At 40.2% G+C, this 23,983-nt stretch overlaps 1 protein-coding gene across 5 annotated transcripts in view; it reads right to left on the reverse strand.

The window, feature by feature from the left end:
- Positions 1 to 17,723: 17,723 nt before the first annotated feature.
- The window catches only part of runx1t1 (RUNX1 partner transcriptional co-repressor 1), a 67,496-nt gene continuing 61,236 nt past the window's right edge, over positions 17,724 to 23,983 (reverse strand). For 3 of the 5 annotated variants that reach the window (XM_074613134.1, XM_074613133.1, XM_074613132.1), the window contains 2 exons: positions 22,935 to 23,167; positions 17,724 to 22,048 (listed from right to left, as the gene is read on the reverse strand). In XM_074613134.1, coding sequence (XP_074469235.1) covers positions 21,707 to 22,048; positions 22,935 to 23,167 — 575 coding nt within the window. In that variant the 3' untranslated portion in view covers positions 17,724 to 21,706. The remainder of the gene's footprint in view (positions 22,049 to 22,934; positions 23,168 to 23,983) is intronic. The other 2 variants (XM_074613136.1, XM_074613135.1) reach the window with 1 other exon arrangement.

Raw genomic sequence — 23,983 nt, forward strand, 5'->3', positions numbered from 1 at the left:
CCGTGGTATGTGTGTGTGTGTGTGCACGACAGGGGACAAAGAGCATCCTTCTTGCAGGGAGAGGGGAGTGTAATTGATAGCAGAGGACAACCTGCAGGAAGGAAGAGCCATCATATGCTAAATGGATGGGTTGGCACAGACTGGCAAAAAACTGTTGTGACAGATGCAGTCAACATTACTCATTATGGATTCTTATATGTTGAGAGTCTAGTTTCCTAACAAATGATGAGTGGAACATGTTTCCAAAAGCACTGATCGGTCTGGAATCAACATTTTGTGCTTCAATGTCCTTAAAATATCACATTCTTTGTTGCGTCCATAACGCTGCAAGCAGCAACTATATCCTGTATCACTGCGTTAGTTCATGCTGCAGTGTAGGAGAGCTTTTGGCTGCAATCTGTTCCCTTTCCCTGTGTGTCGGCCAGGCCAGGTGTGCTGGTTGGCAGGGGCTAGCAGAGCCAGGTGAGCAAGCTGCTGGCCAGGTGCCCTCCAGAGGCTCACTAGACTGACCAGATACCAGATGGCTGTGGAGCACCAGCAGGCAGGCAAGTACACCAGCACATACACCAGAGAACACACACACAGTTGCTCATGTGAGTGGACCGTCTAACACATACTTTATATACACATTGTGCACACATGAAGACACTCTGCTGCGCGCCATAAAAAGGAGCGCATTAGGAAACATTGCAGCCCTCCGGTGAGTTTCGAAGTGAAATGCTTAATGTGTTTTTACTGTACTTGTCTCCCAGCGGCGGAGGCAGAAGTCATGCACAACACAGCGATATACAACTCGCTCCAGCTCGGAGCTCCCATAAATGTCACTCATAAAGTCTAAAGCTCAACTACATCAGGATGGATTTTCGAGAGTTTATGGGTCTCCAGTTTTGGTGCTTAAATAAATACTTTGGCGTGTGAGTAGACTAATGGAAACTTTCGCCAACATTTTGAAGAGATGTTACAAGCAAAGAAATACTTACCTACTACTCATAAGTGGTGGAAGAAGCACTCAGATAGCAATACCACAGTGTAGAAATACTCTGTTACAAGTAAAAGTTCTGCATTCAAACTTATATTTAAGTAAAATTACAAAAGTATTAGCATAAAAATATACTTAAAATTATCATTATAATTATTGACGCGTTAATGTATAAACACCACTTTAATGTTACAGCTGGTAAAGGCTAATTTTTACAATTTTATATACTGCTGGGCAGCTTAATTCATTAGTTAATTTATATTAATAATCTGAATCTGCAAAATAACTAGTAACTAACATTATCAAATAAATATAGTGGAGTAAAAAGTATAATATTTGTCTCTGAATCGTAGTGGAATTGAATTATAAAGTAGCAGAAAATGGAAATACTCAATTAAAGCTACTTGGGAATAATTTTTTTTACAGTGTACATTCACTCACCTGCTTCTAAAAAGTCACAGAGTAAAAGTCAGTTTAGTTACAAGTCACGTTTTTCTCATCATATAAAAGTTCTCCGAGCATACTGTATGTAAAAGCATAGTATTTGCATACAAGTAATTCTCATCATAACTAGCCTTGCAGCTCCTCTGTTTCCACACGGCCGCCCACGCCGGTAATAGACTGCTTTGGATCCAGGGGTTGCTAATCTAGAGCTTTGAATCTCAGCCCAAACCCGATTAGCCTGACTCTCTGGGTTTGGCTTGATTCAGGATCTAATTCCCTCTGGCTCGAATTAGGTCAAGTTTAATTTTATTCATTTTGAATGAATGTATATAGCGCTCTTCATCTGATGAATTTATTATGTTACAATTTGTTGTTAATACCCAGCTCTTGCCTGCAATCAGCCAATTGAGAATCATCTACAGTTAACACGTCTCTTATTTCACTAACTAGAATTTTCTTTTACAATTTAAATAGAAAGTCAGGGATATAGTGACCCTTTGGAGAATATTGAAGTAAAACAGAATCCACACTAGGTCAAGTAGGGTTATATCAGGGCAGAGTTTTAAAACTTTAATATATTCCATTTACTCTTTACCCTTGCCGGTATCATATCTGACAAAGACCTGACAGCTTTTGAAGCTAATACCACGGTTATACCTTTACAGGCTAATACACTCTCAAGAACCTGTTTAAATTCCATCTAGACTCACAGTAGCAGCCGACTGCATGCATTAACGCAGCAGTGTCTTGAGACCTGAAACATCATAGAACGAGTTGCAATACATTCATGCAGTGTATAATATCCAGCCTCCATACAGAAACAATGACAGCCGTTTCTCCCACATTAACTGACGGTTCATAAATCACACTTGTGGGCCTGGACTGGGAGAAGACGGATCGGCCATCTGTAAATATTTATTCAGCATCTCTATAATTAAACAGAGCCAATGCATCATGTCAGGCATACATGTCTGATGACGGCGGCTCACACACGGCGCTGAATAATACAGTGTGGAACAGCTTGGTCAAACATTTGTTGTAGATCTGAGAGAGAGAGACAGAGATAGACAGACAGAGAGAGAGAGAGAGAAGTGAACTGACGAAGGATAGATTAGTCCAACATGTTAGAATAGTAAAGGATGGTCTTCTAAATGCAAGATGTCACTTGACAAAGAGTGATAGCGGAGAAGAAACCAACAGATGAAATGATAAATACAAGATGATGCAGGAGAGAGAAGGATGAGCAGTAAGGAGAAGATGAATCCAAGATGTCAGAGGAACGAAAGAGAGATAAAGAGAGAGAGAGAGAGAGAAGTTTCATGATGGTCTGTCAGTAGCTATTTACCTACTTGGTATAGCCCAGTATTACCTCTCTATGAAGGAGATGAGTTGGAACGGATCTAATCTTCCTCATTCTCTTGATATTACCACTGACTTAACTGTGCAATAATTCAACTGTGCAATACTCTGATTTACTCTGGCATTAATATAGTATTTATACTGTACATTTAATTATACTATTCCTGCATTATAAACACTTCCAATTTTTCCAACAATAATATTATTTACACTATTGTTATATAATTATTTTTTCATATTTCTTATTTCGATTTTTTCATATTTATTGTTGTTAAATATTGTAGTACAATGCACACATTTTGACATACTTATTTTCTATGTTTTATTTTTTTATATGTTTATATTCTTATTATAAAATTGAACAGCTGTATACGTAAGCCAATTCCATCCCCGGGGATCAATAAATATATTTCTGATTCTGATTTGAAGGGAAGTTAAAGTTGATTCTGATTTGAAGGAAAGTTAAAGTTGTAGTGATCTTAAATGATGATAAAACCATGAGAGCAGTAAATTGTTGTGTGGGTGTGTTGGAGGCAGAAGAGGAAAAGGTCTTTGACTTGACAGGGACATTTTGTAAGTCTGACAAAAAAGAGCTTGCTGGATGAACAAAGTTTAGCAACTCATAGCTGGCTGAGTGATAAAAAGAGTAACTGAGCGTCTGAAGAAGTTCTGGAGTTATAAGAAAAAAGTTAGACAGACAAATTGGGCTCACATTAAACCCTTTCAGATGTCTGCGTCTTTGGTTGCTAATAAGAGAGAAGTTCCCTTCCTGTACGTAGCTCCCTTACTAAAGAAAAAATATAACTCAAATTGTCCCCTTAGTCTTATCATCATGTCAGATTGAGCCCTCCGTGTAAGCTAAACTAAGTCACACAACACAACAGGACACATCAAAAAGTGATTTAGGTCACTTATCATCTATAAATATTGGCAGAGTGACGAGGACACACAGGTTCTGTAAATCAACTGTAGAGTTAGGGTTATTTGTCATGATAATGCTAATGGTGTGGTGTGGTTGAAGACTGTATATAGATAAAAGTGAAGCCAATGGTGAACTTGCATTCTTTCTAATAGCCAGCAGGGGGCGACTCCTCTGGTTGCAAAAAGAAGTCTGATTGTATAGAAGTCTATGAGAAAATGAGCCTACTTCTCACTTGATTTATCCCCTCAGTAAATATTGTAAACATGAGTTTATGGTCTCAATCGCTAGTTTCAAGTCTTCTTCAATACAGCATGATGTTCATTTAGTAAATTATTGTCCCATTTAGAGTCAAATAGACCATAAAGCAGCGTATGCTTTAGGGCGTGGCTACCTTGTGACTGACAGTCTGGGAGTTGTCCGTGTTTTGGTCTTACAACTTTAACCCTTTCACAGTGTGTTTCCAGTTCATGAAAGTTAATTGTAGCATTTTGTTCGCCTAAAAAAAAAAAAAAATTCAGCGTTCAGTTGCAAAAAAACGAGATGGCGACAGCCAAAATGCCGAACTCGAGGCTTCAAAACGGCAGTCCACAAACCAATAGGTGACGTCATGGTGACTACGTCCACGTCTTATATACAGTCTATGAGATAAACCCACTACTTAATATACCAAAGCTGCATTAAGCGAGTTTTGAACTATGCAGGGCAAAAAGGAGACTCAGCAACACGCCTTGATGTATTAGCTCAATGAAGACATTAATTGATCCATTCATTTATTAGTCTCCACAGACAAATTTGTCTTGGACCTTCAAGCGTGCTGTCATTTCATTCCACAGCAAGACACAAACAGTTACATCATCTAATGTGCATAAACTGTAGCTCGCCATGACCTGACTCCCCATTAAGCTGCAGCAAAAACACTTAAGCACTTACTACATTAAGTTGCAAACACATGACTAACATTAATGTTTAAAGTATCTAAGTTTAGGCCTACTAAACTAGGTTTAACCCCAGTTTGTTTCCATTAAGTGTAAATATCTGTTGCTGCGACATGCACACATCTCCTCTGTATGTCTCTGTCTGTGTGCAGTTTGCTCATTAGTATGCGGATTGTGTCTGGGTTTGAATCCATAAGGGAGCTGCCATTTCCGATCCGAGACATTTCACGCAGATATAGAACAACGTTGCAACCTCCCCCTGGTCTCTAGACAACCAGCCCTGGACAATCTTCATCCATCTTCCTTCCCTCTCACACCAATCAGATTTGGGTGCCATGGGACGGCAAAGAAGTCCCATGTATATTTCAGCAAAAATATCTCAGCCAATCTGCATTGCAAAACTCCGAAATGTGACATTTAGGATGAAAAATTGATTTCACAAACAAACCATTCACCAATAAAATAGCTTTTAATCAAGATGATGGCTTGATGTGCCCGCGGCGCGTCTATCACATTTTAATGTTTTTATTAATACATAGCATTGGAATTAATTCATTTTATATCGTCCACAGGGACGACCTGTCATGCTTTCTTCAACTTTCGTCAACTCATTAATATGAAAACTTATTTCTGACAACCAGGACAAACATAACAAGTAAAATAGCACACTGGAGGAATATATAGAACTCAGTAATGTGGGTACTGTTAATGCATTTCTCTTCAGGACAGCAGGAAACTAAAAAAGGCAATAGGTGTGGGGGAAAACAATCGTGGCAATATAATAGCGATACACGGACGTCAATTAGCAATCTTTTATTATATAAACTATTATTATTGCAAATACAAACTAAACTTTTTGGGAACAATTGCTTTTTCAGTCCACTAGTGCCGAGTTTTTTTCTGGTGTGGTCATGGGTAAAGTCGGTCGGATTGGCAGGAAGTTAAACAAAACAAAAGTGGAGACATCGAAGAGAGAAATCAGAAATGCACAATCCGCGCTTATATCGTCTGGACTTATTTTGGATTTTATAACAAGGAATGTTTGAAAGGAGTGTCGTATGAAAATAAAATACTCTGGGAATACTACGAACATGAGGGCTCACCTCACACGCTACCATCCAGAGATAGCGTTAACCGTTGACGGCAAAGCCAACGTTCAGAATCGATTGACAGCCTTAGTTCATAATAACATTAAGTAACAAATATTCAATCATCAACCGAGAAAATGTACTGCAATATACATTGGAGATGACATGTTTCCTGACTTTTCCTAACTTTTGCAGGTGTTTTGGTCTCACAAGCCTCATAGACTTTTCAGGCTTATTTATTTATGATACCAAGCCTCACTCGACCATCTCATGGATTTTGGTTGAATCATCCCTCCCACACTCAAACTGGAGGTGAATACTGATTTCTTTGCATGCATTAGCAAATACTATTTTAGCACACCCTTGATAGTCATGACGTCCCCAACTCATGACATTTATTTAGAACTAAAGACCACCATTACTTGCACCAACACAAAGCTATATCATTTAGTTTTATCCACAACACAACCCCCCCACCCCCCATGTTTCTTTGCTTCCTGAAAGCTCCAGCAACCCCAACCGCACACACACATACACACACACATACCTCACATGCCTCCTCAGAGAGATGGATGGCATGCATTCCCATCCCTCTCCTAGGCCAGCATCCAGGTGCACAACAGCTGGGGAAGCCAGGGGGAGGGTGCTGGGTAAGGAGGGATGGGGGAGACGGAGGACCAGGGATGGGTGGATGGAAGTGGGGCCAGGGGGTGTAAAGGATGCTCAGGAAGAAGCTATAAATTTCCTCAGGAGCGCTCCGGGTGCTTATGGCGTCTGCTTGTCTGTCCGGACAGCAGCACTAATCTATGGTGTTGCTGTGGTGGCGAGCCCAGTTTCATCAGGCGCACTTGGTCAAAGTTACTTTTTTGTTTTTCTTAGCATAAACCTAAATCTGTGCTGTCTACTGTCCCATGATAAACAGATCGGAGTATGTAAGGAGAAAGGCAGCAAAGAATAAAAAAGAAAGAAAGTGGAGGAGGAGATTGAGAGAAGTGCTGAGTGAAGAGAAAAAGTACCTGCTGATTTACAACCCTGCTTTGGTGCTTCATTCAGGATTGTGAACGATACTGTACATCACAGGCAGTCCCATATTTTCTAAATGTCCAATGTGGCCAACAGTCACTTTCACTTTCTGATATATGGCTAAAGTGTGTGATTTAGACCAAAGTATGCAGCTAATATTTAATAGTGAACTCTCTGTGCCTTCAGAGTGAGTTATTTCAGGGAAACACACTACTATTCTTTGTGCATCACGTTAATGGACAGGTTTATTTATAACGGCTCAGAATGCAGACAGAAAGGATTTAATATGCCGCTGAATAATGTCAAGAGTTTAAGAAAATACTGCTTGAGGCCACAGACAGAGGAAACAAGCCATGACTGAAGTTTCTTGTTGTTGTTTTTTTAAATCATGACTTATTGATTATTTTCTAGAAGCCACTGATGTTTTCCATTTATATTTAAGGCATTAAAATTTAAAAAAAAATCTCATTTTTTGTTATCCCTTGAGAAAAAAAAAAAAATTGTATCGCACAATGTACAATTTCTTAACTTTTCATGCAATATTTGTGTATTTTGTCATTATATTGTGTCAAAATCATGTGAGATAAACTACATATTATGTAAGTTTATCACTTGTAGAGCTGAAACAATGACAGAAAATTAATCAGCAACAATTTGGATAATGGATTAATTATTAAAATAAATGTAAAACTTTAAGTTTAAAACTTGTTGGGTCTTTTCTCTGCTTTATATCATTGTAAACTGAATATCTTGTTGCATGACTGTTGGTCATAACATATTAAGACATTTAAAGATTTGAAATTGTGACAGGCATTGTTCATTATTTTCTGACCTTTGATCAGTGCTCAACAATAAGGATTGCCCGCTTGCCCGGGGCAAGTAAAATGACACGTTGTGTGGTAAAACATAATTCAACACGTTGTTTTTTTTTCCATAGCTGATGATGGAAATATCTAAGGAATGAGCCATCTTGCTTCTTTCTCATCTCTCGTCAGAGATGCACATGAGCAGTACCGATCGGGCACTCATGAGAAAATGGCGGCGGGTAAAGACAAAGTCTTTGAGCTGAAGCACAAGCGAGCATTTCAATTATCCTGGATACAGGAGTTTATTTGGGTGGCGTTGGAGGATGTGGGCGAGACTCCAGATTAATTTACTTAAATAAAGATTAAACATGACAATTAATTTTGGTCTTTGTTGTTATTTGAAAATCAATAATAAATAAAATTTGTATCGAGGCAAGTAAAAATTGACATCGGGCAAGTAGATTTCTGACCCACACAAGTGAAAAAACATTAACATTGAACTTCGCTTTGATAGATTAATCAAATAGATAGATTAATCAAATAAAACAATGATGAAAATAAGCAGTAGTTGCGGCCCTAATCACTTGTATGTTTTAAGTCTCTGTCTGTTTTCTTGCATGCACAAACATCGCAGTCAAGGTTAGGCTCTAATGTCCGGACCAATTTATCACCAATCAAACTAACCTGGAAGATAAACTACGATTTCCCAGCTATCCATATGTTGCGGGGTTTAAACGAGGCTCCGTGCGGCGTCTATAGGAGAAGTCTGCGTGGTGTTTGAATGGTATGGGATAGATCCACTGAGCAGGAAACAGTTGGGGTTCGAGATGACGGATGGAGTGTGATGTCCCGCTGTGTGTCATGGTAAACTGTTTTTGGATGTGATTTGGCTCAGTGGGTTTAGAATGGAACAGAATGGCTCGTGAGAGGAAATACAACATGAGATAACTGCTTCCAAAGTTACTGTACGGAGTGTAGTGATGAATGGAAATCAGCCAATGTTAGTGGTTTGCACAGTCAGAGTGGAGTGTATCACCTGAAGGACAGTCACTTCTACAAATCAATCACAGAAATACCAAAAATGTCAACCTTTCAATATCAATGTGCACGTCTTACATCAGACCACACATAGAAGCATGCCCACATACACTTTGAGCAGTATTGTGTGTGTGTGTGTGGGCCCTGTATCTCAGCGTGCCATCCATCATGCGGTAAAGCCACAGTAGGCAGTATACAGTGTGTTTGGCCTCGGCTCCTCATTCAGCCCTCATTAGCCATCAATCACCTCCTCTCTACTGGCTGCCTGCATGGGAAGAGACCTCTTGACTTCACGTACCAGCAAGATGTTCACTTTGGCACTTAAACACACACGCACGCACACGTACAGGAGTGAAAACATATATTTGCTCGGCCCAGGAAGTCAATGTCAAATATGGAGAGGTTAGTCGCTGTGAAAATGCAGTGCTGGTTATGTGTGATGTGATGGTCTGCCAGTTCTTGAAGTTAAATAGCTTGTTTGTCCTGAACAGTTTGATGAGAATTTGAGAATGTCAAAGGGAGTCCATAGCGACCGCTATGTCAGCATTGCAATAGCACCGCATTATCAGTTTTAACCCTTTAAAAACTGACATCCCGTGGGCGGCCACGGGAGATCGTTGTTGCATGATCCTGTTTAAATCTATCTAAAATAAAAACCATAATGGCAAGATATGAGGATATAAGGATATGAGGCATTTGAAGATACTCCAAGAAATGACGTTACTTTGAGCAAAAATACCACAAATAACACATGTAAGCACTGGCGGAACGTTTCTATTGCAGAGTTCAAATGGTTAAAATGATTTCAAAGCTATTTTTAATGGATTATCATCTTTATTCTTTACTTCTTATTTGTGCAAGATGTATTGTTCGCTTTGTAAAGGAGATTCTCTGATATTATATCACATTGAAAATGTTAGACGTTATAAAGAATGGGATGAAAGTGGCTCCGTTTAACAGCATGTTTAACATCGACACACACGTGTTGGCACTGTTTTGAACGTGATCTTAATTTCCAGGCTCTTTTCCCCCTCCACGTTGAACAAGCATGTGTGTCTGTGACTGTGTATACTTGAATGTGCGTTTCCATTTGTGTGAAACAACTGTGGTTGTTTCAACTAGAACAACTGCACGGTGAATTACAGGATGCTGCCATGGCTAAGGGTGAGATTGAAGGAGGTGGGAGGGAGGAGGGAAGGAGTGTAAAGAAAAGGAGAAAGATTTTTTTTTTGCTGCTGAATCCTCTCGGTGAGTTTTCACTATCCCCCAGGGGCGTAAGGAAGCGTAGTGTATTTTTCTCTCCACTCACCTGCTGGGCAGTGTATGGAGGCCATTACTTGACATTGACAGCTGCATGGGCTTTTGTCCTTGGCCTGTATATGCCACAGCTGAATACACTGCACTGTACAGCTGGGGAGACATACTGTAAGGTTAGGGCGTTCCTCACACAGCAAGCTGCAGAGTGTTTGTGGTGTAATTGCAAGTTTGTGTCTGACTTTTGTCTGTTACTGCACGGTAGGCTACGCCTTCATCCTGTTCTGTTGGAATAACTAACTACCCCTAATGCAACTCTGAATCATGACCTTCCTCAAAGTGGTTTAGTGGGTCACAGTTCCCTACATACAAGTGTTTTGTCACATGCTTTCACAGAGTCATAAATCATTTTGAACTTTGATATTTGCAGGGCGTTTTTAAACAAATGGCACTGATAAAAAACGAAAAGCATTTCAGCCTCATATCCTTTACCCCGACTTCCTCACGCTTCCCCTCATTCTCTCTGTCTCTCTTCCACTCCTATCTCTTCCTCCAGCTCTCCACATCCATCTCTGCCCCCCTGTCTCTTTTGCTATTTTTCTTTTTCCTCTCTTACTGTTCCCTGTGTGTGTCTGAGAGAGAGAGAGACGGATAGAGGCCTGACACATGGGCCCAGTTCCTTAATAATGTCATTCGGTGTGAACGCTATTAGCAGATTACCCTTGGCCCAGGGCAGCCTAGCCATGTGCAGGAACTAGATAACCTTGTGTTCGGTAATTTAATATCAACACTTCCCCTCTTTTCTTACCACGCTTTACAACACACAAATACCCTGCTTGTCCCCTCCGGTCCTATTTCTTGAAGAGAGAGAGAGAGAGAGAGAGAGAGAGGAGAGAGAGAGAGAAAGAGAGAGAGAGAGAGGATTACAAGATAGTGACTTCTTGAAGATGCCTTTCCTCCGCTGAGAAGTGTGGCAAATCGCCCCTTGTCCATGGATGTGAGAAAATACATAAACAGGCTTATAGTGAAAATTCCATCAGATTTAATGCCGTGAATTTAGCTCAGCGCAACATCAAAGGAGCCGCCCATCTTTTTAAAGGCCCTAGATGGGGTAATGTCATTCCCCCCCCCACCACCCTCCTTCTAGTTCTTCTCCTCGCGGGCTATCATAGGCCTAACATTTACCACATATCAGGCCAAAGTGAAAAGCGCAGAGGAAATTTCCTGTCACACACAGTTTGATTTTGTAAGAGTGGGTGAGAGAGGCAGGGGCACACTGGAAGGGAGAGAGAGAGATCTATCAGTTAAAGGGAGCAAGCCGTTTATGGAATCAAATCCCACGCTCTATCCCCCCACGAGCTGAATCACAATCCCGCTTTAGCTGCTATATCACACTTCGTCCTGCTGCTGCTCTTTTTCCCCGTCGCCCGTGAGCCAAAGCGGGAGCGCGAGGGCCAGCCGGCGCGGCCCTATCACTCACCGGCACTCTCTCATGCCGGCATTACCACGCCTTTATCTCATCTCCTGCAGCCCGGCGCGGCCGGCCGCCTCTCGGTCCTCCAGGCTACTTTACTAATAACCTATTCCTTATCAGTCACTGTGCACCTCTGCCTGTGATCAAAGAGCCAATTAATGGAGCGGGGAAAGGTGAAGCATTCAAATAATGGAGACAGCTGTTTTTCTCTGTTTGAGAAAATCCATTTTGTATTGTTATCGGCTCCAAGCAGCTCCCCCCCCCCCCGACCGGCGCTTAATTCAAGTCACTGTCTGCTTCTGCCTGGCTTGATAAGAGAGAGTGAGAGAAGACAGGGAGAGAGAGAGAGAGGGAAGTATAGAGTCCTGGTCACAATGAACTTTATGTAGAAGAATGTGGCAGGAAAATCATAGCAGTCCAACTCATCCCTGAGCTTTATCAACTCCAAAGTGTTCAACACAGAGATAAAGATGGAAGGGGGGTCATAAAAAGGCAGAGCTTCCAGAGCTCACGAGCTGCTTTATAGCTTCACTGTCATTCGTTTTGGAGGAGAGCAGCTGATCGCAGCTCTTTGAGGTCCAACACAATCTTGTCAGGCGGCAAAAACCTGAGGTTAGTTAGAAGGTTAATTGTACTGGTGACAGAGCAGCGTATAAATAGCTCTGTCAAAGGCTCCTATCTTAACAGCTTTGTTGTAATGTATATCACTCTGCTTCATTTTAACAGTTCCTTTAGCCCTGTCACTATAAGCACAGGGTATGTTGTTGCACTGAATGTATAATCCAGTATATGTATAATTAGTCTTTCAAGTGTCTAAGATGCAACTGGAAAAAAAAGGATATGTCTCTCACAGTATATTGATTTCTCATATTAGTAAGTAATTAGTCATACATCTCCAGAAAACATATGACAAAAAGATAATAATAAAAGGTTTGGATGCATCGATACCGATACCGGATCCGATATCGAGCCGATACTGACTCAAATAGCTGGATCGGGTATCGGTGACAATGGGGCCGATCTATTCAATTTCATGTTTATATACTATATACTGTACATTATAAACTGGAAGTTTTGAACAATGTGTTGCAACATTAAAAAAGGTTTACATTTGAATTGTAATTCCTGATAATTTAAGATTTTTTACCAAATTTTTGTACGATTTATTATTTTAATAATAAATATCAATTCAGTAAATTTATATCTATGTATTTATTTGTTACATTTTGTTTTGCAAAGTTTAAGTCAAGCCTGATGTTGCCTTACACATAACAGAATGATCCCAGTCACTTCCACGCAGTGAGGCATACAGCTTATTAATTATACGTACACTGGTATTGGATCGGTACTCGGTATCGGCCGATACCCAAAGCCCAGGTATCGCTACCGGTATCACTCTAGCTGGTTGTTATGATTGTGTTTCGTCTTTCAAATAACCTGAGATCAGCAAGCCCCAACACCTGAGACTGCCACGCACCCTCAAAATCAATCATTTAGTTTTCCTCGCTGCTGCACTCATCTGTCAATTATAGCGGCTGATACAAATATACATATACCATGCATATTACTTAAAATGGTCAATAAAATAGTGTACAGCCAGGATAATTAAATTTGAAGACATCCTGACACGTGTGACTGTCTTATTGTGTATTTAATTACTGTACCCGACCAAATCACATCAACTTCCAAGTCAACTGGGAAAATCTGATTTTTCTGACAGCCCCAATAAATCCAACTTGTCACTTAATAATACAGAAATGCTGAAAAAGCATTTTCGGATTCCGTATTTGCTGAAAATGCAAAAAAAAAAAAAAAAAATATATATAATGCTGCCACACCAGTTAAAGTCCATCATTTAAGGTAAATAAACCCACATTTCATGGATACTATATGTTGTCAGTGAAGTATTTTATTCTCAATCTATCCTTAAACAGAAAAAAAATATTGCAATATCAGTTTTTTTCCAGCAGCCCTAATTTGCATATTAACAGGAATGTAGCACAGCATGGAAGTAAAAGCAGTGCGCTGTTTATTTTAATGTGAAAGTGCAGTAATAAAAACATGTTGTTGCTAAAATCAATGAATAATCGTGATCTCAATATTGATCAAAATAATCGTGATTATCATTTTGGCCATAATTGTGCAGCCCTAACGCAATTAAAAGTAGGGCTGCTGTCATTTCAAAGACATTATACTCAAGTAAAAGTAAAAGTAGGCTAAATGTGTAAACATGTAAGTAAAAGTAACTTACAGTAAAGAACATCTTTAGGCTACAAAATAAACTGCATTAAATGTCAGCTAGTTGAACAACATCAGCAACATGATCTGATTTCTATAGACAGCATGGTAAATGGACTGTCAACATTCAACCTTGTGAGCCACAGCACTTTGCAGCCTGTTCATACACGTGATTATCAATTATAAAGATACAACCATCCTCACTGTGGCCTTAGTAGAATTAACAAAAACAGACAAAACTCAGACAAAAATGACCAGTAGGCTAATAAATAAAAGTCTATGGACATGGCGGGTTAAACAACCAATATCAAGCTACATAGGCCTGCATTAAACCTGACACTGGCAAAGAATCAACAGCAGCATAAAGCATCCCTGAAGCAACAACACAGATTTGCATCCATTGGAGGAAGGAAGTGTCCTTCATATTTATTCATAAATATTACCCTATCAATCACTACATGCAGAAAAAAGAAAAAAAAAGACCTTTGCAGATTCATCATTGATCATATCTTTAAAGACATTATTATGGGAAAATGTGGTGTTTGGTTTCCTCAAAAAAACAAACAAAAAAAACAATATTTTCTCATAATAAATTTGATATGTTTTCTTTTATTTTTTTATTCATAAATATAAATTTAACAATAAATACCTTATTTTGTTGTTTTCTTGATGGATGTTGAGCAATATGTGAAACCACTTTCTAATTTGACAAGGAAAAAGGCTATTAAGACACTCAATATATGTAGGTTTGAATATTTTTGTTTAGTGTGATATACCTCTGGCTCTTTTCTTATTGTTATACTGAATGTGAATGATGTTCTTGTGTTTATTAAATAAATAAAGAAAGTAAGTAGCCAACTAGTGTAAAATAACATGATGCCATGGGTTGCTGTTCCTCCTGTCCTCCCCAATTGTTTGAGTCACCAGCCTCCACTGGTACAAACAATGGCATAAACTTCACAGCTGTTTAAAGCAAAAAAAGAGAGATGCACAGGATGCTACGTTGCTAGGCAATGCAGTGGTTGTTGTTGTTCTCCTCTGAGTTCAATGAGTTTGTTGTTGTACTCACCTGTTCACTCTACCAGTCTTGAGCACAGTGAAATCCTCCTCAACCTGCTCCAGGTACAACTTCTGCTCGGTCATCCTCATTGCGTAATAGAACCATAGAACCACTCAGCCTCTCCATCTCCATCCATTGAGTCACTATAGCGTGCTCCAGGTAGTGATGTTACGTGCTGTGTCGAGGCTTCGGAGCGTGTGTCGAGTAATCCAGGAAGTTCTCCGCGATGCGCGTATCGAGGCTTGTATCGTTTTAGACCAATGACGTCATTGATGACATCCGAAGCCTTGCTGCCCGGCCATACCACGTGACTGGTTCATGAAGTGGTTCAGATCTTCACTGGTTCAACCAATGCCACTTTCCAGAAGTGACACAGAACACTAATATTACCCCTCCTGCAATTATTATATTATATCACACTACACTACAATGCAATTATTGACCAAAGGATTGGTTTACACACATAAGATGCATTACTCCCAAAAAATTACAGTTTATTATACATGTATCTTATATACTCATAATATACTTACTAAAAAGACATTTTATTATATATGATATATATATAAATTGATTACATGGTAATAGATTTTTTTTCATTGTTTATAGTCATTCCCAACAGCCTTTACTGCCGCAAAATACAGTATATCACAGATCTGTGGTCCGAGTAGACCACAACCAGCACTGCTCCCAGTAGAGCACTTACACTTACACACCAAAAACCGACAAACTGACAATAACCTGATATTTTCAGGTGGATTTTCATTTAATTCTCACTGTGCAATATCATTTTCCACTTGTGCAATTTTGTTAATAGTCTGTTTATTGTCAATACTGTATATACTGCTCCTATTTTTATACTTCCTATCTTTATACTTGGTTCATATTTTGTTACACTGTGTTTAGCTCTTTTTTTTACTGTGTTAGCTAATGCATCTTGTTTTTTGCACTATCCCCTTTGCTGCTGTACACTGCAAATGTCCCCACTGCTGGACTAATAAAGGAATATCTTATCTTATCTTATCACATGGTTAAGATCATATCTGCCTGTTTTACACTCTTTGACCACAAGGTGGTTTCGTGAGCACAGGAAGCCTCGAGCAATGAACCCTTTTCCGAACCAATTTGCTGGAAAGCTTCAAAGCTTCATGAGGCTTCATCTCGCCATCACTAGCTCCAGGTGATTAATTAAGGCAGATGCAACATGTTTAAAGGATGCAGAGGTATGATAGTAGGCTAACCATAGCAGGTAAGGACGTGATCCTTGATTTGATTACATTGCTGAGCATTTTTTGTGCCGTTCACGTCACGTGCCAACTCCTGCCCAGGTGCTAGTGATGTGTCGTCACGAACGAGCCGGTTCAAAGAGCCGGCTCTTTTAAGAGAACAATAAGAGCCGGTTCCCGTCCGAGAGACGTTTTTTTTCCTTCTTTTTTCTTTAATTAATTCAAGGCAGAATGATAAGATGATCTTCTCAGCGCCACGGGCACTCCATGCACTGACTGTGACTGAATGTTGTGTTAATGACGTCCGTGCGACCAATCCGGTGAGACAGACAAGGATCATATCATCAACCAGGGAGGGGCGGTGGGTGCGCGGCGCTGACGGTCTACAGGTACATAGCAGGAGGGAGAGGAGGAGCGAAAGAGAGAGAGGAGTGCGGTGCGCAAATAGCAGACAAGATGAGTGACAGTCGGAAACGAAGTAGCATGTAAAATTATGGTATTCTGGAAATTATAAGGTTTAGTATAATTATATTGAATAATTTAAGTGATCATGTGCACACACACTAATCATAGGTCAAAACCGCTAAAGCTAAATTTGGCTGAATTATAAAAGGCAGAAGTGGTAAAAACGAAGAGCCGTTTGGGAGCCGAAAGAGCCGGCTCCTCTTGGTGAGCTGAGCCAAATGATCTGGCTCACTAAAAAGAGCCGGAATTCCCATCACTACCAGGTGCGTCCGCTGTTGCGCACATTATGCGCACCTCTCGCGCCCTCGGCAATGTGTCTGTTCCGGGGTGTCAGCTGAGTGCAGAGTGTCTCCTCCTCCTCTCTGTTGCTCTGCCCTCCTGAGGCTGCAGAAAGACCAGCAGCCTCTTCTTCTGCTCATTTATCTCCTTTCTTTTGTTCCTTTCTCACACCTTCAGGACTTTTCATGTGACTTTTCTATTTACTCTGTAAGGGAATTAAGAGACTTGAAATGTTGAAATGTAATGAAGTACAATACTTCAGGTTAAAGTAGGCTACTTAAGTAAAAATAAAAATATATTTTTTTAAAATACTCAAAAAAAGTAGGCCTACAAGTAACAAGATTAATGCTTTTGTTACTTCCACCCCTGACCATTAAGGAAAAAAAGAGATTTCAAGAATAAAGTCATAGGTTTACGAGAAAAAAGAGTCATAGGTTTACGAGAAAAACAAATCCTAATTTTATGAGAATAAAGTCATAATATTATAAAGTAGTAATTGTACGTGTTATTTTAAAGACGAAATAGAGCAGCGTGTTGCCTGTGTGAAAATGAGGAACGAGGAGCATCTTGTGAAGTTATAATAAAGGATTCACAATTAAGTGTCCTCCCACCCGCTTTGATGGTTGCTGGTAATGTTTTCCTAAAAAAAAAAATTTTTAAGTCTCGTAATATTATGTTTTTTCTCATAATATTAAGACTTTTTTCTCATAAAGTTATAACTTTAATCTCGCAATATTCCGACTTTTTTTTTTTAAATAGTCTGACTTTATTCTCATTAACTTACTACTTTTTGTCTCGTAATATTATGACTTTATTCTTGAAATCTCAGATTTTTTCCCCCCTCAATGTGGCCCTAATACTCCGTCATATACAACTAATCTTTTCGACATGGTGGATAATGACCAGTCTTTACATTTTTAACCCTCATCCTACCAATGAGGGTTAAAAAAAAACAATGCCGCAGAGACCAAGAAATCCTGACCTTTTTTTTTCTCATATTGGTCAAGCTCAAAAAACACTGTCCGCAACAGTTAAATCAGTGGAATGTCCCTTTAACTTGGGATATGCAGGTGTTTATCAGGATGGTACTAATCGTGGATACTAATGAAAGAACACAAATCTAAGTCTCCAAGGCAGGTATTAACATATTTATTACACCGTTAAGAGAACAACAATACCAGAATTATACTGCAAAGTTTCACAGACTGACAGACCATAGTTTACAGCCCAAAAAAAGAATTTAAAAAAAGAAACAAAAAGAAAAAAAAAATCAACAAGAAACCACAGTTCTGACATAGTAGACTGGAAAGCTCTCTAGAGGACACTGACTCCAGGCGATGGAGAGACCGCCCAGCGTCAGCCTACCACTAACCTGTGGTTTTCATGTCTCAATTAAGTATTGCACAACAACTTCAAATCATTTGAGCTCTTTTTTTCACAATAAATTTTCTCAAGAGAACCCCCCCAAAAAACAAAAAAATCCCTCCCACCCCTGAAGTTCAACTCACTCCCCCAGATTAATGCTACGGCCTTCGCTGCTCACTGTCGGCCCCACACATTGCCCCAAATGTTTCTGGATAAGTAGGAAATTTAAATAAAATTTCCTCCTATTGTGAAAAACAGGCATGCCTGAATTTTTAGCCTTTATTTTTTTTCCATTTTAGTATTTTTTACAAGCTTTTGTATATTCCCCCTCTTTTGAATTTACCCCCGCTGACAAGTCGACAAGCGCTTCATAGCGTGTCTTCACAACAGAGAAGAGAAGAGGAGAAAAAGGTGGAGGGGAAAACAGGAGAGAAAAAAAGAGCGAGAGAGAAACATTTCTTATCTGTGACCCTAGCTTGTATCATCGAAATAGGAATCGACGACACTTTTCTTTAAAATTAGCACAATTTTTTAAAATCTGTTCAAAACAATTCACTCTTGATGTACTCTAAAAATGCCACAGGCATAAAGGAACATAACAAAAGTTTTTTTTTCTTCTCATTTCTATTCATTTATGTTTCATTTATTTATGAGGTCTGCATTGTTACCAAGTAGTGATATGGTTTTGCAGCTGTATGAGCTTCGACTTTGGGTTTTTTATTTTCCTGTTCTCTTGTGCCCATTTGGTTTAGACTAGACCAGTATCAGCGCCGCGACTGATGCTCTTATCGTGCTGTAAGAGGTAGAGTGAGACTTGTTTGCCACCGAGGAAATTTGTAGCAAAACACACATAGAGGAGGGAAGAAAGAAAAAAATAGAGCTTCTCAAAGAATCATTGAGCAATAATGTTTGTCTTTTTTTTTTTTTTTTTTTAACCCAGGTTTTGCCCTGATAGTGATGAACACACATGTCGTTTATTGTATACTTTCAAATACACTAGTGTTAAAACAGCTTGGCTGCTTCTTCACAGCTTCTGAGGAGTCGCTAGTCGGGTGTCAGACACCTTTTTGGATCGTTTAACCCTTTAGAGTCAAGAATGCAGGTGTGTATCTTATTTAGACGAGAAGGGAGAGATGAGGAAGTACAGAGGGAGCAAACAGCCCAGAACCTTTGTGGGCCTCCACTTGTTCCTTGAGGTCAGAATTTGTAACGCGCTTCTGTGTAGCACCAAGGGTGTTTGGGGTGAAGAGCCTTTGTGTGCGTCAGGATAAGTGCTCTCTTACTGCGAATGAGAGGTCTGTTTGATTTACACTGAAGGTTTACAACAAAGCTGCGACTGATTATCTATCCCAACGGCAAAAAAATGACATACTTTGATATAAATAAATACAAAACTGCAAATGGCATTGGTGTGAAAGCCCAGTCTCACATTCACCTCTTTAAGAATAAAGAACTTAACTGCTTAAAGCTGAAATGGCCACTTTTTATCTGACATTTGTGTAATGAGAAAATGTACAAACAAGATCCAAAAATATCTGAAGTGTCCTTCAAAAATGGTCACAGAAGTCATCAGTGTTCATTAGTTATTATTGCTCCAGTTAAAATGTAACACTGTCGTGAAAATGCTCGTTATGTTAAATTCACACCTTCTCATTTCACAATGTAAGATGAGTGCCGTTGGTAAAATAAATGACTTTTATGACACTGAAGTTGTTCCATGAATGTGTGAACAAAACCTGCAGAAATAAATATGTGTGAACAAACCTCTTTTGAAAATCGCTTAAATCAGGATTTTGGTCCTTGGTGTCAGTCTTTGGCTGTTTTTGGTGTTTTTTTTGTTTATCTCTTGTGTTAATACTGTGTGTTACCTGGTGCTTTGCAGTGTTAAAGCTGTCAATCGGAGTCTACACCTCTGCATTTGGAAAGTTAGTTTGTTAGAATATTTTTTTTGTATTTTTTTTACTTTTTTTGGTCGTTTTTTTTTTTCAGTTTTTCTAAAAAATAACAAATATTTAACAAACGTTCAGTAATGTGCATGCACTGTCTGTAACTATTCCAAAAAAAAAAAAATTGTTATGGCCGCTTTTCATGTTGAGAAGGGGGGAAATAAAAGTGGGTGTGGCGATTTTACATTTTTCCAACACTTTTCTCCCCCCCTTCCCAAAAAATGTGAAAACAGATAATGCTATCACTACATACAAACTGGTTGATGAGTTATGGCTCTATACCGACAACACAAGTATGCTGAAAAGAAGCATGCCGAAATAACCTCTGTGACAGTGCAAATACAATTATGTATGTCCCTTGTACAAAACATTTAGGTTAGCATTCCGCGCAACATGCTCGTTCTCAGAAAAGATCTGGGTCGGACTCAAGTAGCAGCTCTGAGATATAGCTTGTGTCTTTTCTTGAGGACGAAGTAAAACTTATAGAACTACGAGGGATCTACCACTTACACACAGAATAGAAAAGCAGCTTGGAAAAAAAAGAAAGATAACACTTCTTTTTTTTATCTCTTTTCGCTAGAGAGAGAGAGAGAGAGAGAGAGAGAGAGAGAGAGAGAGAGAGCTATGAAGGAGTTGTGACTGGTTGAAGTACTATGCATTGTCACAATTGTCCAACACATATACAATAAATAACCATTGGTGACACCACAGGACAGAAGTCTTAAACACCATGACACCTACAGAAAAAAGAATAAGAACATGGAGAAAGATGAAAATGTTTTTTCAGAGTTGAGACAGGAGGGGAGCAGTCTGGGGCGCAGAATGAGTTCTCCATACTGTAAGTTTTCCAGCTCCGAGTGATTCGACGGTCTCGCCGATGACTTCACTTCCTGTTTGAGAGCTTCTGTGACACCAAGTGTGCACGTGTGAATCGTAGTCAGTACATCCTCCACATGTGCAGCGGGCAAAGTTTTGTATCTTGTCCAAGAATTCTTCCTTTTACATCCTTCGGAGGGACGGGTTTGTATTTCCCAGCCCACTGACCTGGATATTATTACAAGTGAGAGGGAAATAACATTGGTTGAACAGCTGGCTCTGCTTGCAATCTGCTGCACATCTGCCCGTTTTCATGGCTGTCTGTGGGCCAGAGATTCAGTCCATCCCTCTCCCCTCTCTCCAGGCAGCAAACTTGTTTATCCATCCATCCGTCGGTTTGTCTTTCAGGGTATTTAAATATCTTTCTTTACAGAGTATTGATGCCGTCACTCGTTCTGCTAGCTAGTTTGGTAAAATGAGGTTGCCTCGTCTCATGCCCCAGGTACAGGAAGGAAATAAGCGTTAATTCAAGGATGGAAAATAAAAACATTTTAAAAAAAAGGGGAGGTCAGATATACTTGTCTGGAGTTCACGGCTATCTCTGCTCAGTCTCTTTAATTATTTACAGGAGAAAATAAGATAAGCTACAATGACAACAACATTAACAACAACGGGCACGACGACAAACGGACAACAAGAATAGCAAGATAAAAGGATGTCAATATTTAAATTCATTCATTCAGAACAAAGAATATCTTTGTGTTTCTTTAAAGTCATGGCAAGTCAATATGACCTGATTATGGACCTTCTCCTCCTCCTCCTCCCTCCTTCTATATGACTACGCTGCAAGATAGACAGAAGCATTGCCTTCTCTTTCTGTTAGCCACGTTAAGCTTAGTATCTTTGCAAGGCAATGTGGACAGTCATGCTGTTTGTGGGGTCGAGGGCTGGCTGTAAAAGCCCTGGGGGCCTTCGCCTCCGTGAGTCTCTTAGCGCGGTGTGCCGTCCAGGGCGGAGGAGGACGGGGTGCTGGGGGTGGAGGAGCGAGGGGTAGCAGCAGGCGGGGTGGCAGCCGGACTCCCAGTCCCGCTGCTCGGGGTGCAGGCGGAGGAGCTGACGGGAGCGGGGGTCTCTGACCCCGGGACGCTCCCCTGCTGCTGGCTGGCCTGCTGCTGCTGCTGCTGCTGCTGCTGCTGCTGGGCCTGGAGGGTCTGACCGCAGACATGGTGGTGCTTCTCCCAGTCCTTATGCTGGCAGAAGGAGCCGCAGTAGCGCGCCGTGTTGCAGCCGCTGCACGTCTCGCTGGCTTTGCGGCCGCAGTTCCAGCAGCTCTGACAGACAGATAGAGACAAAGTTAACTAACACAAAAAAATGATTTATAATCCAGACAATTGGTTCTATTATTCACACAAAAAAATAAGCATATGTTAGTGATAACAAAATGCCTCAAACAGAGAAATCAGCGCACCAGTCTGCACATTAACAGCCCTAGTGTCTCCTTTTACAACACTTAAGCTTAAAGCAAACCACAGACAGATCAAAAGCCCATCTCTGATTACACTTAGGGCCTCTTATATATCTTGGAAACCGCAGGGAGAGCGTGTCAGGGCGGCTGCATATCCACAGGAAACAGGAGCACAAGGTTACAAACAGCTTCTGAAAGTTTGTCCTCAGGGGCGCTTCTCTCTCATAAACATCACTCCCGCAATTAATGACAGATGTGAGCCATATTTCCCTCTCACTTAACTGATTAAACGTCAAGGTCTCTAATGGTGATTAGCGAAATGAAAGCTCCTTCCCTTATTTCCTCTCGAGCTGAATTGGTAACACCTTTCTAAACATGCTAGCTACTCTGTCGGAAAGAGAAAGAGGAAGGAGGAGAGCGAGGGTAATAGACTCCTGATTGACCTTGTTTTGCTTTAACTTCTATTTGCAGGAGCACTTTTAAAGCTGTGAATAATCAGCGACCTCTTTGATATTTGAGAGGTAGTGTACAATGATTTGCTTTTACTTATACGATACAACAGAAATTTCTTTGTAGGAGAAGATCCTGTCATCTGTGTCATTTGGGAGTCACCAGAACAGCTGGCAACCAAAGTGTAGTTGAAACAAAGAAATACCATAACTACCAAACAAAAGGATGGCGATGACAGTTTTCGTGATGCGTTTGAAAGATTGAGGGTACACATTTTGATGTTTTGAAGTGTATGTTCCTACCTCGCTTGAGTCCTCCTGCTGGTTGATTATAGAGAGCGCATCCTCGGCCGCCTGCCGCTTGGCCTCGGCTACCGTGCGCTCCATCTTGGCCCGCTCGCTGCTGATCATCTCGTGAGCCTTGCGCTCGGCCTCTGACACGGCCTTCTGTAGCTCCGACACGGCCTGTCGCTTCACTTCATTCACAGCCTCTTCTGGAAAGAGTGTGGAGACAGAGGAAGTCAAGCCTCCCGTACCTGCAATGTAGTGTGCATTGTAACATCCTGTCGTTGGGAGGTCATCTTCAATGAGTACACAGATGTTTTTACTTAACAGGTACTATTTCTGAACATAAACATTTAATAACATTTGAAATCTGAAATAACTGAAAAGTTTCATTCGACAGCAAGATTGTGCCATCTGAAAGATTAATGATAAATGACGTTTCATGTGCTAAATCTGAAACACATCTGGAAGACGGAAACAATAACCATAAAACTGATGCTTTCACTCATTTTTATGTGAGAACAAAATCAGAGAAAAGACATGCTTTGTAGTTCTGGAGATGATGAGAATTAATTCAAATGGCAGGGAAATTTTATTTAGCATTTTTGTTATTCCAAGATCAGCTTCATGTAGTAGCCTTGGATACACCAAATTCAATTTTTAAATGTGGTAAATATATGATATTGGCTATATAACACATGACGCATCAATTGCTTTCGTCTTTTCATTAAAGAGGATCTATTATGCTTATTTTCAGGTGCATACTTGTATTTTTGGTTTCTACTAGAATTTAAAGTTCAAAATGCGCTTTACTTTTCTCGTGCACCTCTTTTAACCCTCTGTCTGAAATGCTCTGCAAAAGCCCAGTCTGCTCTGATTGGTCAGCTGGCCCACTGTTGTGATTGGTCAATCGAACCAAACTCTTTGGACTCTGCTCCAGCTCCACTCTAACTAGCTCTATTTGAGGGCGTGCCAAACTAGCCACTAGGCAGGTATTATCAAAATGTGTTTCTTGGTGACATCACTATGTTACGGAAGAAAAGGTGGGTCTTCAAGCAAAGCGTTTC

Source organism: Sebastes fasciatus, chromosome 17, assembly GCF_043250625.1.
Source record: "Sebastes fasciatus isolate fSebFas1 chromosome 17, fSebFas1.pri, whole genome shotgun sequence".
Taxonomy (NCBI): Eukaryota; Metazoa; Chordata; class Actinopteri; order Perciformes; family Sebastidae; genus Sebastes; species Sebastes fasciatus.